Source organism: Psittacula echo (assembly GCF_963264785.1).
Source record: "Psittacula echo genome assembly, chromosome: Z".
NCBI classification, from domain to species: domain Eukaryota; kingdom Metazoa; phylum Chordata; class Aves; order Psittaciformes; family Psittacidae; genus Psittacula; species Psittacula echo.
The window spans coordinates 26706601-26722750 of record NC_137742.1 but is presented as its reverse complement, the minus strand read 5'-3'; the positions used below and the strand labels follow the sequence as shown (position 1 = coordinate 26722750).

General features: G+C 39.3%; 1 protein-coding gene across 14 annotated transcripts in view; it reads right to left on the bottom strand.

Moving 5' to 3' along the window:
* Window positions 1-16150, bottom strand: part of TBCA (tubulin folding cofactor A) — a 31473-nt gene continuing 15323 nt past the window's right edge. For 7 of the 14 annotated variants that reach the window (XM_080636707.1, XM_080636718.1, XM_080636717.1 and 4 more), the window contains 5 exons: window positions 12617-12722; window positions 11251-11382; window positions 5101-5187; window positions 3386-3492; window positions 1861-2107 (listed from right to left, as the gene is read on the bottom strand). In XM_080636707.1, coding sequence (XP_080492833.1) covers window positions 2027-2107; window positions 3386-3492; window positions 5101-5187; window positions 11251-11275 — 300 coding nt within the window. In that variant the 5' untranslated portion in view covers window positions 11276-11382; window positions 12617-12722 and the 3' untranslated portion in view covers window positions 1861-2026. Of the gene's footprint in view, window positions 1304-1860; window positions 2108-3385; window positions 3493-4030; window positions 4120-5100; window positions 5188-11250; window positions 11383-12616; window positions 12723-16150 lie in introns of those variants that run through there. The other 7 variants (XM_080636706.1, XM_080636714.1, XM_080636709.1 and 4 more) reach the window with 7 other exon arrangements.

Here is a 16150-nt window from a genome sequence, read left to right as displayed (position 1 = left end):
CCAGGGGCCAGTCCTATGTTATTGCTGGCTTGTCACAATTTTTTGATGTAGTTTTTACAGGTATTGTTCTACTGTCCTCTTAGAAGCTAGACGTCTCCAGAGGCATCTGAAGACAAGAGAGCAGTTACTTTCAGGTATGAACTCATCTTGATTTTCATCAGCGAAGCTGGCTATTTTCTATACAACAGAACATGCACAGTCTTTTGGGGAACTTTGTAAGGAGGAAGAAACAGGGGAGAGTATCATCTTGCTTGGTGCAAGTCAGATGGAGCTAGAAAATAGCTTGGACAGAGAAGTATTAGGGAAACATGAGAAACCACTCTACCCTACAAACTATTGCACCAAGAAACTTTTCCCTGGAGTCTGGTTTATATGGTAACTCTGCAGTCCCATGTGCCTTTAAATGCCAACTTAAGGCGTACCACAATACTACCTTCCTTCAGCCACTATAGGTCATGCCTGTTTAGCTTCCATGCTGACCTGCATTTCTTGTAGTACTCAGCAACTGTGCATCAATTCTCTGTGGGGTTGTTTTCCAGAAGTGTGTATTTTTAATTCTGAAGAAGAGTAGTTTTTATTTTAAATTCTGCTTTACCCAGCAGACTTGACACCCCCCATCTCCTTTTTAGCTTAGCATTTATTCACCACATGCCACTCAATGACTGCAATGTATGCATGTACTCTTATGGAACCATAGTAGTGTTACGAAAAGTTTCACCTCTTAGCACTCTCTAGGACTGGTGTGTGGCCACTTCAAAAGTAGATCATTCTGCAAACATTCAGAAATCTTACGGTGTTGATAATCTGTCACAGCAGTGTTAAGAGTGATGGAGAAGTAGACTTATTACTCCCAGTGTTCTTAAGGCACACAAATAGAGGTAATGAAACTGCAGTTTACCAAACTCAAGCAAAATTAACGAAAAATTTTATTAAAAGTATTCAATATAGCACCACACAAAAGGTACACTGTGCTTTGTGTTGCCTTTATGGAACATGCCAGAGCACTTTCAAGCTAGAAAAACTAATGTAAAAAGCTTTCTTGTTTATCAGTAGAGCTTACCTTTTACTATTTAGAGAAGCTATTCTGAAAGAACCACAACTTTTGAACGTAATGGTTTAATGGTCTTCCAGGCAGATTAAGCACTGTTGCCTTACCCATCAGATCTCTTTCATCTTCCAGGAATTGAGCCTTGTTCAAAAAAACCTCACTTAAACCAAGATGTTTTCAGGAAGAGCGTTTGGTCCATAACTCTCACCAGCAGATCCAACTGACAACATACTAGTCAGCTGCTAAATTCTGTTTCTTCAAAAAATAACAGAATTTTGATCAATGGTAATGGCGTGAATTTGCCTCTAGGAATCAAACCCAGGCAAATTGAGAAAGATTTGGAATCAGCTCTTAACTGTGTCTTGGGTGCAAAGATAAACAAGGAGTACATACTTGATAATATTAGAGATAAATTTCATCATAGAAAAAAGATGGGTGATTTTGAAGGGTCATTTAGTCCCTCTCCTCTTTCAGTACAGATTCTTACACTATAATTGAAATTATTGAAATTATTTCAAATAATAAGGTGCTTCCAAAACCCATGGCAGGGGAATTGGAACTAGGTGAATCTTTAAGGTCCCTTCCAAGCCAAACCATTCTGATTCTATTTCATTCTAACATATTTATTGGTCCCTCATATTCCTTACTGCTAAACTTTGACTCTTAGCCTGAACTGGTCAGATTAAATTCTATGTATTACTTGTTACACTATTACACTTACATTAAATTGGCTTTTTTCTTTTTTTTTTTTTTTTTTTTGTAATAGAGATCAACTGGAAATATTTATATTTTGTCTGAATATGGAACACACAGATGTTTCAGAACATCCTTTATTTGATGCATCTTGCAGTTAGAGAAAGGCCAGTTTGCATAAAGGGAACCTTAGCAAGTCAACAATAGCAATAGAGCCATAGTCAAACAAAAGTGTGGAATGGACCCAGTGCTAATGCATACAAAGAGAGAGTACTGAAAAACTTTCTAGGCTTCCAGCTTCACTGATTCCAGTATGGAAAGTGCTTCTTTATACTCTTCGGCTTCTTCCAATTCTTTTTCTTTTTCCTGGAATCAAAACCAAAATTACTGAGTACTTTGAAGATAACTGACATTAAATTTAAGAAGGTAACTATGGTTGGGGGGTGGGGGGGGGTGGGAGGTAAAAACAGACTGGAAGAAGGCTGAAGCACTCAACAACTCTTGTTTCAGTCTTCACTGGCAGCCTTCCTTCCCTCACCTCTCAAGTGGACAGACCACAAGACAAGGATTGGGGGAGCAAAGTCTCTCCCACTGTAAGTGAAGGTCAGGTTATTGACCACCTGAGGAATCCAAACCTACGTAAGTCTATGGGACCTGACAAGATGCATCCCAGAGTCCTGAGGGAACTGGCTGATGTAGTTGTCACACCAGTTTTCCTGATATTTGAAAAGTCCTAGCAGCCAGGTAAAGTCCTGGAGACAGGAAAATAGGAAACATTGCACCCATTTTTAAAAGGGTAGAAAAGAAGGAACCTGGGAACTAGCAACCTGTCAGCCTCACCTCTGTGCCTGGGGAGACCATGAAACTGATCCTCCTAGAAGCCACAGTACGGCACGTGGAGAACTGGAAGGTGATTCAAGACAGCCAGCATGGCTTCATCAAGGGCAGGTCCTGCCTGATCAACCTAGTGGCCTTCTGTGATGGAGTGACTACATCAGTGGATAAGGAAAAGCTACAGATGTCACCTATGTGGATTTCTGTAAGGCCTTTGACATGGTTCCCACAACATCCTTCTCTTTAAAACAGAGAGGTATGGATTTGATGGATGAACTATTTGGTGGATGAGGAATTTGTTGGATAATCGTACCCAGAGGGGTAGTGGTCATCAGCTCAATTTCCAAATAAAGATCAGTGACAGATGGTGTCCCCCAGGAGGCCATGCAGGGACCAGTATTGTTTAATAGTTCCTCAGTGACACAGTGGGATGAATGCCTCAGCAAGTCTGCAGATGACACCAGGCTCAGTGGTGCAGTTGACATGCCTGAGGGAGAGGATGCCATCCAGAAGGACCCAGACAAGCTTGGGGTGTGGGCCCATGTGAACCTCAGAAGGTTCCACAAGGCCAAATGCAAGGTCCTGCATGATGGCTGGAGCAACCCTTGGTACATAGGCTGGGGGATGAAGGGATTGAGAGCAGCCCTGCAGAGAAGGGCTTGGGGGTATTGGTGGACGAAAAGCTGAACGTAAGCTTGTGGTCACAGCCCAGAAAGCCAACCATATATCCTGGGCTGCATCAAAAGGTGTGTGGCCAGCAGGTTGTGGGAGGTGATTCTTTCTCTCTGCGCCACTCTGGTGACAGCCCACCTTGAGTACTGTGTTCAGCTCTGGAGTCCTCAGCACAGGAAAGAAATGGACCTGTTGGATTGGGTCCAGAGGAGAGCCACAAAGATGACCAGAGAGATGGAACACATCTGTTATGAGGACAGGCTAAGACAGTTAAGGTTGTTCAGCCTGGAGAAGAGAAAGCTCAGGGGAGACCTTAGAGCAGCCTTTTGATATTTAAAGGGGACTTACAAGAAAGATGGGGAGAGAATTTTTAGTAGGGCCTGTTGCATAGTACAAGGGATAATAGTTTTAAACTAAAGGAGGGTAAATCCAGACTAGATATAAGGAAGACATTTTTTACAGTGGGGATGGTGAAACACTGGAACAGGTTACCCAGAGAGGTGGTAGGTGCCCCATCCCTGGAAACATTTAAGATCAGGGTGAGTGGGGCTCTGAGCAGCCTTATCTAGTGGAAGATGTTCCTGCACATGACAGGGGGGTTGTAACTAGATGACCTTTAAAGGTCCTTCCAAACTATAACCCAAACTATTCTATGATTCTATGAAAGAAGGAATTTATCATTATTGAAAACAATAGTTCTGTATGACTCAAAGCACACGTTATTTCTTTTGTCTTACTTAAGGTTCAAGATAATGACTATCATATGTGAGTAGATTTGCATACCTTTATTCTGTTAAATATTTAAGCCCAAGGACAGCATAACTGGAACCAATAACAGCAGACCTCAGAACAAGAGTACTGTTAGGAGAAAGCTTAAGCAGATTGACAACTGAAAAAATATACCACTAGAAAGTTGATTTTAATAAAACCATTGAAGGTTGGTAAGCACAGAAGGCAATTCTTGAGGACTTTTAAATTCTTAACAGTAACTACTCCATTCCTTGTTTTAAGTTTGTACAGCACACGCTGTATGGATCAATAGCACCACTTCTGCATGATGCCGAAATCCAGACCGGTTAACCCTTAAGTAACTAGTTCAATGACTAGTAGAGGCATACTACCTGAGGATAAGACACCTGAAGTTTTCCTTTGAGAAGGGACTTGCATTTCAGCCATCAAATGTGTCTGGGGCTTAATTTAGGGTATGTATTTTTAGCCTCACAGTAGCATTTACATGTGTAGCTGAATTCTTGATGAGAAGGCAGCTTTTTAAAATAAGCATAATGATGTCTAAACTAAGTATAATTTTAGTGACGCTATTTGTACAAGACACTGTTTATCCCTGCAGGTATTATTATCTTACAAACGTGGCAGTAGTGCTCACTTCACTAACAAAATGTAAAGCAGTACTTGGAAAGGACTTTGATGTCTTGTTTCTTATCCATAGCACAATGAAAGTATTTTGAATGTTTTGGTTCACTAGAAGCATATTATGTACATCTACACTATTTAGAAAACTACCTAAAGTAGGAGAACTGTTTTTTCTGATCATGTAACTAGTACAGAAATTGAGTCTCCATTCTAGCAGTTCAATATATGAGTATGTTGAGTGTACATTCCATTAAAGGCAGCTTCTAAAATTCTAACACACACAGCTTCTACAGACTGAAGTCTCCAAAGACAGTTATCAAAAATGAAATATTGGTATGTTATAGGATACTGGTCTTGGGACCTTGAAAAAGTAATTCTTCAGTCCTAATTTGCTGCAGTTGCACTGCAGACAAGCATGTTAATCCAAGTTCATCAAGGAAGAGTAGCATCTCTTGATCAGTGGGTTATGGTGCCATACTTACTAGTAGCTGAGTAAGATCTGCATGTGCAGCTTCTAATCTGCGCTGGCAGTCTGGAATCATCATCTGCGACTCTTGTAAGAGCTCGATCTGTGAAAATTAGAAGCCAATGAGATAAGAATATATTCCAGGTAAGAACATTTATTTTTTAAGATAAGTCTTTACTCTGAAAAATCAATCTAGTCATCATCTAGGAATTCAGAACAGTTGTACCTATTTCCTGAACAGGCTTTTTTATTAAAAGACACTCAGCATAATTGCTTAAAACTCTCTTAATTTATAGGACACTTCCATTTACTTTGTGCTTAATTAAATATAAAGCATTAAGTGTGAAAGACTATTTAGAATATTTTTTCTCTTAGAAAAAAAAAAAAAAAAAGAGTACTGCCTGGTAAGCTTTCTGTACAGCATTTGTTAAAAAAGGCTATTTAAAACAAACTTTCTCCTGCTGTCATGAAGCAGCTTCATCCAAAATGGGATCAGCTGGTTATATAAATATCTCCTGCATCTTTTGGGTAATAAAGAAAAACAGTGTTCAGATAATACCACATAGAGATAATTACTGCATGAAAAAAGTTATTGAGTTATTGATCACATTGTGTGCACATTGCAGGAGGCTCTGACTGAAAGACAAAGGTAAAGAAAAATGAAAAGCAAAGACCAGCAGGCTCATATTTTTGATGCTTATCATGCATAAAAAGTTATTACTTATCCTTGTGCTTCATTTTAGGAGAAAGATTATTCTCACCATGCTCTTTGAACAAAATTACTAAACTGGCACCCCACTGAATCTGAAAATCCTGCCTCCTCCTAAAGAAAACAACTTCAGATTTAAACAAGGGCACATTTATTTCATGGAACATTTCTGGATCCGAAATCAAACCACTAAGAAGAAAAGGTGTGCAGAATTCTTCAGTAACATTAAATCTACTTAGAAATGAAAATCTGTTAGATATTTAAATATGAAACCTCTTCTGCATCCAGGATAACCTGCAACAGAAAGTGTTCCCTTTAAATGGCTTCCTTCATTCTGTCATTACTATGTTGTATTCTCCTTTCAGCATTAGGAGAATAGGAGAGGAAGGCCCTCTGTAGTAAGACGTTATCACCATATTTTTAAGTGTCATATATTTAAGTTCTTAGTTCAAGTACTTTTTAAGAGAAAGGGTTTAAAAACTTTGTTTCTAGTTTTCTTTCAGAGGATCTAGGGTAAAACCTGTTTGATTGCAAAGATGGGTGACAAATGTTAAAAAAAAAAAAAAAAAAAAAAAAAAGAAGCACCCAAAGTTCTAGGTCTTGTTGGTATTATCACTTTTCTTTTACCCATTCATTGTTGGACTATTAAGACTAGCAAACTCTGCATATTATACTTTCAGCAGTGAAGGCGTAAATAAAGGTTTTTAACTTCCATAGAATGAGGTGTACTGTAAACTGCTTGAGATGATGCCTTCTGCTTTATGTAGTAAAAATGTGTTCTATAAAGAATACCCACAGAAGTGGGAGACAACCCTCTAGATGTAATGCCTCAGTATTTCAAAAGAGCTTTCTCTGCAGCTCTTCTCAGGTGAGGACTAATCTTGTTTCTTCTACAGCAGATCACTTTAGGACATAAAAGGCATGAAGTCTGGAAACCAAAATATACTCACACCTGCCTAGATAAAAAGGAAAACAGCCTTTAGAAAACAAGGGGGAAAAAAGTTCACAGTAATGATCTTCCATCATCTGGTCTCTTTCAGACGATACATGAGGCAATAGAACCAAAGTTTGAAGGCATTTTTAATACCAGATATATGTTAAGAATATAATTCTTTACTTAGTACAGAAACTTTCAAGTTGCTAGCTTTAAAGGAAGCAAACCTTACTTGTTAAGGATGCTGTCTAAATAGATACATGGAAGCATAAGACTCTTCATTAGCATTTCCACTACCTCTTTAACTAACCAAATAGAGTTGAAGTTCAGATTATTAAACAAAGACTATCTCTTTAAAAACATGAAAATAACCAGACTGAAAGTGAAACTGCATCTTTCATCTAACCTTACTGTACTTGATTGGTGAGAGGAATGAAACTTTGTTTGTATCAGTCAGGTGGGGGCAGAAAGAACGAAAAATTTAAAAAGCCAACTGAACTAACAGGAATATTTCTCTGATTCAGAGAATAAATAGACATTTTAAAATAGACATTTTAAATTGAGTAAGTTACAGAACATTACTGTGTTTCTTTCAGAGAGAACTTCTCCAGTAACAAAATTAGCAACAAATTATCATCTTCTACAGTAATTTTCCAAAACAACATACATTGGTTTCAAATGTATTTCTTTTTAACTGTTTCAGGAGACACTCTACCTTTCACTCAACAAAGCAAGAGAACTACTGCTGTTTTCACCAATACTTGTAAAAAACTGTGTGTTAGCAAGACGTACTTTATGTACTCCTATATACACTTTGTCATGCAGATACTAAATTCTGTTAGGTCCATTGGATACTTAATTCATTAGGAGATGACATCCTCAAGGAGTAATCTGGAACTGTAGGATAACTTTAAAAAAAAAAAAATTATCAGTAAAAATGCTGACGGTTAACAAACAGTGAATCAACAATGCCACTGAGAGGAAACGAGGAGCAGGTACTTCAGGCTTTTCTCACATTCAGCAGCCTAAAAGCATTAGCTAGGAAAGGATTTTTATTTATGTATGAAACACCTCAACAACCACAGAAATACAGAAAACCGTTGGTTCCTATCATTAGTCTGCACTCGTAAGTGATTACAGTGTGAAAAGTTTCTAGTATAGGTAAAGCCTTCATACACTGATAATCAGTACAACTGTGTAGAAACTAAGTCTTCATTATGAAAACTCCACACAGAGATACAATTGCACTACTTACTGCTACCAGTCAGGGTACTTCGTGACCCTCCATAGAAGTATATGCAGAATTACAGCTGGTGGAATATATCAAAAGTCTCAATATTTTTTCCTCATTTCTACAAACTTGATAAATTTTCTATGGAATACTTTTTAATAAGATTATTCTCAATTTAGTATTTTATTAAAGTACTTAATAAACCTTTCTCCTGCAAGTCTTCTAGTTGAAGGTAAGTGTGATTTTGAGATAGAAACGTTTTTATTTCATAGCCTATTTTTCCCCAAATACTGCTCTTCAATTTTTATGGTCTTTTTCTACCATTTAGGTTCAAATTAAGTTCTAAATTTCTCATCTGCCTTCATAGATAAAAACCAGACAATAGCAGAGTGATGTTTAGATTGTTGTTGGTTTGTTGTTTGTTTTTTTTTTTTTACATAAGCTATGATGGAAACAAAAGGGCTTCCTTGGCTCAAAATGCTAGAGATTCTTTGATATACAACCTACCACAAGTAGCTCTCACCCAGCTCAGATTCAGCTGAAGTACATGAATTACAACTTGCAAGCAGTGCACATACAACCTGTGCCCAGGACAATGGCATTATAGGGGTGTTACAGTCTCACCTCTGTGCCTGGCAAAATCTTGGAGCAGATTCTCCTGGAAGGCATGCTAAGGCACATGAAAAATAACAAGGGAGTTGGTGACAGCCAGCATGGCTTCACTAAAGGGAAATCCTGCCTGACCAATTTGGTGGCTTTCTATGATGGGGCTACGAAACTGATGGACAGGGGTAGAGCAGTTGATGTCATCTACTTGGACTGGTGCAAAGCCTTCAACACTGTCCCACACGACATCCTTGTCTCTAAATTGGAGAGACATCAATTTGATGGGTGGACCACTCGGTGGATAAAGAGCTGACTGGATGGCCGCATGCAAAGGGTTGTGGTCAATGGCTCGATGTCCGGCTGGAGACCGGTAACGAGTGGTGTCCCTCAGGGATCGGTGTTGGGACCGGTCTTGTTCAACATCTTTGTCAGTGACATGGGACAGTGGGATTGAGTGCGCCCTCAGTAAGTTTGCCGATGACACCAAGCTGTGTGGCTCAGTTGATACACTGGAGGGAAGGGATGCCATCCAGAGGGACCTTGACACACTTGTGAGGTGGGCTGATGCCAACCTTATGAATTTTAACCATGACAAGGGCAAGGTCCTACACCTGGGTCGGAGCAATCCCAGGCACAGCTACAGCTTGGGCAGAGAAGAGATTCAGAGCAGCCCTGCGGAGAAGGACTTGGGAGTTTTGGTCGATGAGAAACTTAACATGAGCTGGCAATGTGCACTCGCAGCCCAGAAAGCCAACTGTATCCTGGGCTGCATCAAGAGGAGTGTGACCAGCAGGTCAAAGGAGGTGATCCTACCCCTCTACTCTGCTCTCGTGAGACCTCACTTGGAGTATTGTGTGCAGTTCTGGTGTCCTCAACATAAAAAGGACATGGAACTGTTGGAACAAGTCCAGAGGAGGCCACGAGGATGATCAGGGAACTGGAGCACCTCCCGTATGAAGACAGGCTGAGAAAGTTGCAGCTGGAGAAGAGAAGGCTGCATGGAGACCTCATAGCAGCCTTCCAGTATCTGAAGGGGGCCTACAAGGATGCTGGGGATGGACTATTCATCAGGGACTGTAGTGACAGGACAAGCGGTAACGGGTTAAAACTGAAACAGGGGAAGTTTAGATTGGATATAAGGAAGAAATTCTTTACTGAGAGGGTGGTGAGGCACTGGAATGGGTTGCCCAGGGAGGTTGTGAATGCTCCATCCTTGGCGGTGTTCAAGGCCAGGCTGGATGAGGCCTTGGGTGGCATGGTTTAGTGTGGGGTGTCCCTGCCCATGGCAGGGAGGTTGGAACTAGATGATCTTAAGGTCCTTTCCAACCCTAACTATTCTATTCTATGTAAAGCAAGCGCTGGCCCCTCAGGGATACGGCACAATGCTCAGTCAGTTAAAGGTCTGGCTTTATTGAAAGCATAGTGTTACCATGGTGGGAGCCACAGGACACTGATGCTAATCAAAATGGGGAATGCAGCAGAGCCCTGCTTGTGAGTGAAGCTCAAAGGAAAGCACTACAGAGGTGAACAGTAAAACATGCACTGATTAACCTGTCATACACATACAATGGCCTGTTTTGCTCTTTAGTGAACTTACTGAGTTATGGCAGGTGCCATTGTTCAAATTCCAACCCACCATCATGCTGGTGCCTGTACAAAGGTGGGAGCAGATGAGGGGGGAAGCAACAAATCCTGGTTTACCTGGGACTCTACATATTCAGATGTGAGGAAGAGAACTATCCTGGGTTACCGTAACAGTCTTCTCATGCCCTACAATATGGTCTTCAAGTAATAATCTTGGTCAGTGAACACCAGCACTGTGATAAAACTGTCCTTTTTGTTTCTCTGATGTTCAATCTGCTCCTCATTAAGTAAGTTTTTCTGTACAATGTTAACAACTTCCAACTACCCCAGCTGGTCACCACCTCTGCTGGAGACCACTGGAATTCACAGAACCACAAGCTGCCCCACTGCATAAGGAGTTATGAGAAAAATACTTAGTCAAACTCTACTCTTGTTCTACAAAGGGACTGATCCCTCCGTACAGGCCAGACACAACCCAAAGTCTACATATGCTGTAGGGATAGCAATATTAATTTTAAAGTACAATTTTCCATAGTCACTTGTGTACTGTTAAACCGTATGTTCTACTACAGAGTTGTAACCAGTAAGCTAAATAAAAATATTATTACACTAAAGGGTAATCATGTCTCCTTCAACCCTGGATTGATTAGTATGTACATACCTGATTTAGCCAATACCTCATTTTTTCATTACTGAAAGAAAGACTACAACCATATTTTTAAATACATACAGTTATTCAGATTAGGAATTATTAACTAAAAGCAATTCTTAAAATGTGTAACTACAGATTTTTTTTTTCCTGAAGCACAGCTCAAAGTATTAACTCTACCCAAAACATGGTTCTGATCAAGCTCTTCTGTTGATATGTAATTTTCTTAGTGTAACAAATCTGATTCTATAAAAAGTGTGTGCATTCTTTCTGAGCCTACAAATTCTTCATAACCTGAAATATTACCAACTTCCAGAATTAAAAGTGCACTAAAAGAACAAGAACTGAAGGTGTCATTGGGGGAACTGATTGCTTTCAAAGTGGATCAGGCAATTTCTGAATGAATTGAGACTGTTCTCTGTGAAGGCTTTTGTCATTGGTCTCTGAGAATACCTTCAGGTAGTGTGTAACATTTCATTTCTCAGAAGAAGTTCACAGCCTCTGCTGGTTTTGACTTTGATGATATCTTGCAGGTCACTGCGGAAATACCATGGTGCAGTCAAATAATCTGATAAATGGGGGACACTAAAAATGAGAATTGCATTCATTAGTTCTTGTTAGCACCAGCTGATTTTCAGAAAGGCTACTGTTCAGTAGGATCTTAGTGTCTCAGACCATGGTGAGGCAGAAGGACAGCTCAGCTCTATAAATACAATTCTTTATTTGTATACAAATTCTTTATTTGCATTTCTTTCCTATAGCATAACAAAAGCAAGGCTAGTCATACACACATGAACTGAAATCTGAACTTACAAAAAAAGTTGGTTTAGCTCATTTTAAAAAGTCTTTCTCCTCTCTTGTTTATTTTTATATTTGAGTATACTGAAACATATTTTTCCATTGTTTAAAAATGAAGATTGGAGAACAGTAGGTTACATTTTATAATGTATAATAGTGAAAAAAGTTAAAATAATCTTAATTTACAGTTTCAGTTTCTGTGAAGACTTAAGAGAAAACATGTGGGAAATCCCCGGACAAAAACCCAACCATAGTCAAAAGAGAACATATTTAGTTGAAAAAATATAAAGGCCACAGTTAAGCACACACGTCACTCTTCAGTAAAGAATAAACATGAATCTCCCAAACCAAAGCATTCTCCCAGTTAGAAGGAAACTTGCCACTCTTTCTCCTTCCAAAAGGCCATGTAACAACCATCTGCAAACAATCCTTTGTGGGAAATCTTCCAAGAACAATTTAGTCATTTAGTCATATGCTAATAGTGACATCAAAATGTACTCTTGAACAGATTAAACTATAGCATACACCATGCTAGTTGGAAACTTCACTACAAAATTTAGCATCTGGTAGGAGCAGTTGCATATCCATTGCTCTCTCTCTTTTAGGTCCGTGATTTAACCAAAGGGACACTAGTATACTCACTCAGGAGTTGAAATGTTTCATGTTCATATTAATTATCAAACAGTCTCACTTCATTATAACATTTGCACTTACCAGCAAGCAACCACTTAGTTTACCTAAATGCCAGACCATGTATGTATGGCCTCATACACACCGTTAGTGAGTGACAGCCATCCTGAGACCAAGTACTACATAATCCATAAGGTCTCCTTATAGTTTAATAGTTCTGGAGTACAGAAAGTTTCTACAAATGCTTACTATGACTTTTATAATTGACAGAATTTTAGTCTAGTACTTATATAACAGGAGTCTGGACAAAGGTAGATTATTTTATGTAAGGATGACTATTGTTAAATGAAAGCAAAGAAGGATTTTATAAAACAAGTTTTAGAGAGTTTACCTGCTTTTTAATTCCATAATCATCAGATGCTTCAGCTTTCATTTTTTTAATCTTTTCTTCTTGCTGTTTTACTTCATTTTCATACATAACTTTTTCTTTTGCCAATCTGCAATTAAATCAAGTGATTGTGTTAATCTGGTTATATTACAGTAATAAGTTAACACTATTGATAACACACTTTGGAAAGTTGCAGACCTATAAGATAATACACAGTTTTACTAAATAAAAAAAGGTTCCTAACCACTGCAAAAAACTGCATCTAGGAAATGCTGTTTAGCTGTGATGCATAATGATGCTTATGAGGATAATTTAAATTAAAACTATTTTTAAAGATTCTGTGTAGACTTATCCATATTGAATATCCTTAGAAAGCTATATACTGGTACTTAATTTCAAATACTTAACAGAAACAACTAAGATGCCTTGTAGATCTGGATAAGTGCTAACAAAGGCAGTAGTACAGAGAAGAGAGCAATCTATCTCAGAAGAGTCCTCACATCACAGGTAGCCAAAATAAACAATATGAAATGTCTGCAAAGAAAACACTGTTATCATCAGCTATTAGATCAGCACTTGCCAGACCTTCTCAATATCATCCAGGTTCTGACAGTTTTGCAAGTGTCCTATATTATTTCAGTCATCTGGTGTTTCCTCTTTCATATTCACTACTAAATAACACCACTACACCTTCATTATTAGGCAAATGACAGACATCCTTCTTAGTAGTAACACTGAAAAAATTTATCATGTGTAACTGAAAAGAAAAAGCCCCTTTAGGTTCAAAAACTGTGATCCCAAAACATTTTTCTCCTGATTACTACATTTCATGCCATTAAGTGCATTACTTCCCATACTAGTTTTCATACAAAACAATGAAAAGTAAAATTCAAAAATTACATAGTAGCCTCAATCTTGTGTTCCTTTGAATATTTTCTCCATTAACCTTGATGCTGATTTGGGGGTTATAGACAAAATAACAGTTCTGTAATTTCAATCATAGCCATTTTGTTTACAGTCTGTCTTTCAAAGGAGTAGAGTCCATCTTTGAGTCCTAATAATGGACCTATACTTCAGAACAGAATGCTTTTTTTGCTAACAAGCAAAATTAAATGTTGAGAGCAATGTAAATACTTCTGAAGGTCAGAAGGGAATATTAAGCTGAAGTCTAGTCTAATACCTTACAGTAATTTTTACACTGCAATCCATTATCAAACTTTATTATTGCTTGTTAGAATCATAGAATAGTTAGGGTTTGAAAACACCTTAAGATCATCCAGTTCCAACCCCCCTGCCATAGGCAGGGACACCTCACACTAAACCACATCACCCAAGGCTCTGTCCAACCTGGCCTTGAAGACTGCCAGGGATGGAGCATTCACAACCTCCCTGGGCAACCCATTCCTGTACCTCACCACACTTACAGTAAAGAACTTCTTCCTTAGATCCAATCTAAACTTCCCCTGTTTCAGTTTTACCCCTTGTCCTACCACTACAGTCCCTGATGAATAATCCATCCCCCGCATCCTTGTAGGCCCCCTTCAGATACTGGAAGGCTGCTATGAGGTCTCCATGCAGCCTTCTCTTCTCCTTTCTCAGCCTATCTTCATACAGGAGGTGCTCCAGTTCCCTGATCATCCTTATCGCCCTCCTCTGGACTTGTTCCAACAGTTCCATGTCCTTTTTATGTTGAGGACACCAGAACTGCACACAATACTCCAAGTGAGGTCTCACGAGAGCAGAGTAGAGGGGCAGGATCACCTCCTTTGACCTGCTGGTCACCCTCCTTTTGATACAGCCCACGATATGGTTGGCTTTCTGGGCTGCGAGTGCACATTGCCAGCTCATGTTCAGTTTCTCATCGACCAAAACTCCCAAGTCCTTCTCCGCAGGGCTGCTCTGAATCTCTTCTCTGCCCAACCTGTAGCTGTGCCTGGGATTGCTCCGACCCAGGTGTAGGACCTTGCACTTGGCATGGTTAAACTTCATAAGGTTGGCATCAGCCCACCTCACAAGTGTGTCAAGGTCCCTCTGGATGGCATTCCTTCCCTCCGGCGTATCAACCAAACCACACAGCTTGGTGTCATCGGCAAACTTACTGAGGGCGCACTCAATCCCACTGTCCATGTCACCGACAAAGATATTGAACAAGACCGGTCCCAACACCGATCCCTGAGGGACACCACTTGTTACTGGTCTCCAGCTGGATGTTGAGCCATTGACCGCAATTCTTTGCATGTGGCCATCCAGCCAGTTCTTTATCCACCGAGTGGTCCATCTATCAAATTGATGTCTCTCCAATTTAGAGACACGGATGTCATGTGGGACAGTGTTGAATGCACTTGTTACTTCAATTTTGCTGTTGCATCTTCTGCTTTATTGCTTATGTTCATTAGGTAAACACTGGATCACATAATGCTAGATCTGAACCAAAACATCCTCCTGGATCTTGGGAATTACAAAGTAATTTCTGATCAGCTAAATCAAGACTAAACTAAAACTAAACAGTGATATGCTACTGCAAACCTGAGAGCATGCCAAAGAAAATCCTTCCCCAAACAAGAATAAGCATCAGATCAGTCCATGTGAGATTGTTTAAGGAGGACTTAACAGCCAAAATGAACATAATTAGATCAGAGGCAAAAAATATATTATACAAACGAAAACAGAATAAATAAAGGCCTAGTAGAGAGAGCTTCATGGTCATGTTAGCGCACTAGAGCAAATTAATTCTTAATTTGTCACAGTTAAGTACCCGATTAGAATTTCTAGTGCTGAGGATGGGCAGAATGGTACTGGGGTGGCAAGAACCTTTTATGAAGTGAAGGTGCTATAAAAGCACCACTGCAGTAGTATCTTGAGAAAAATTCCAAAGAGCATGTACTGATCTTGCAACAGCAGGAACCTTCCCTGCTTTTGTTAGGGCTTACATCAATCAAAAAAGTTTTTGCTAAAATAGCCTTAAGCTACGGCTTCACAACAGATGACGTAAATTAGGCTGTGACAACATGCACCTGAACTCATCTCAACACTCATGGAGTCACACCATCAGAAAGGGCCTTCAGCCTTACAAAGAACCTTTAAGCAGCATACGGAGCATGTACTGTAGGTTTCGACAAGGCCAGTTCCTACAAGTCAGCCAAGTACTGGCTTTGAGAACAGTACTAGGGAAAGACAACCTAATTACTAATAATAAAGACACTAAATCAGCTGCTGTAATTCCAACTACTGGAACTAGCTCCAGCATTAGCATCAGCAAATATTGATTTAATAGAGGATGAGTTAATTGTTTGATCAAAGTTACTTGATTTAATTCCAGATAGAATTATTTGGTTTGCTATTTTTAGGTTCCAAAAAAGTTAATTTTAATCAACTCATGAGACACATGATTTTTGTTTAGAATGAGAACAGCAAATTCCCTTGAAGATCAGGAAAAGACAGGACTAAATGCAGTTTTTATGTCAATTTGCATACTGAAGCGTGCATGCCACTGAAACTGAAGGCAACTTCTAATCACTAAACCCATCATTTTTAATT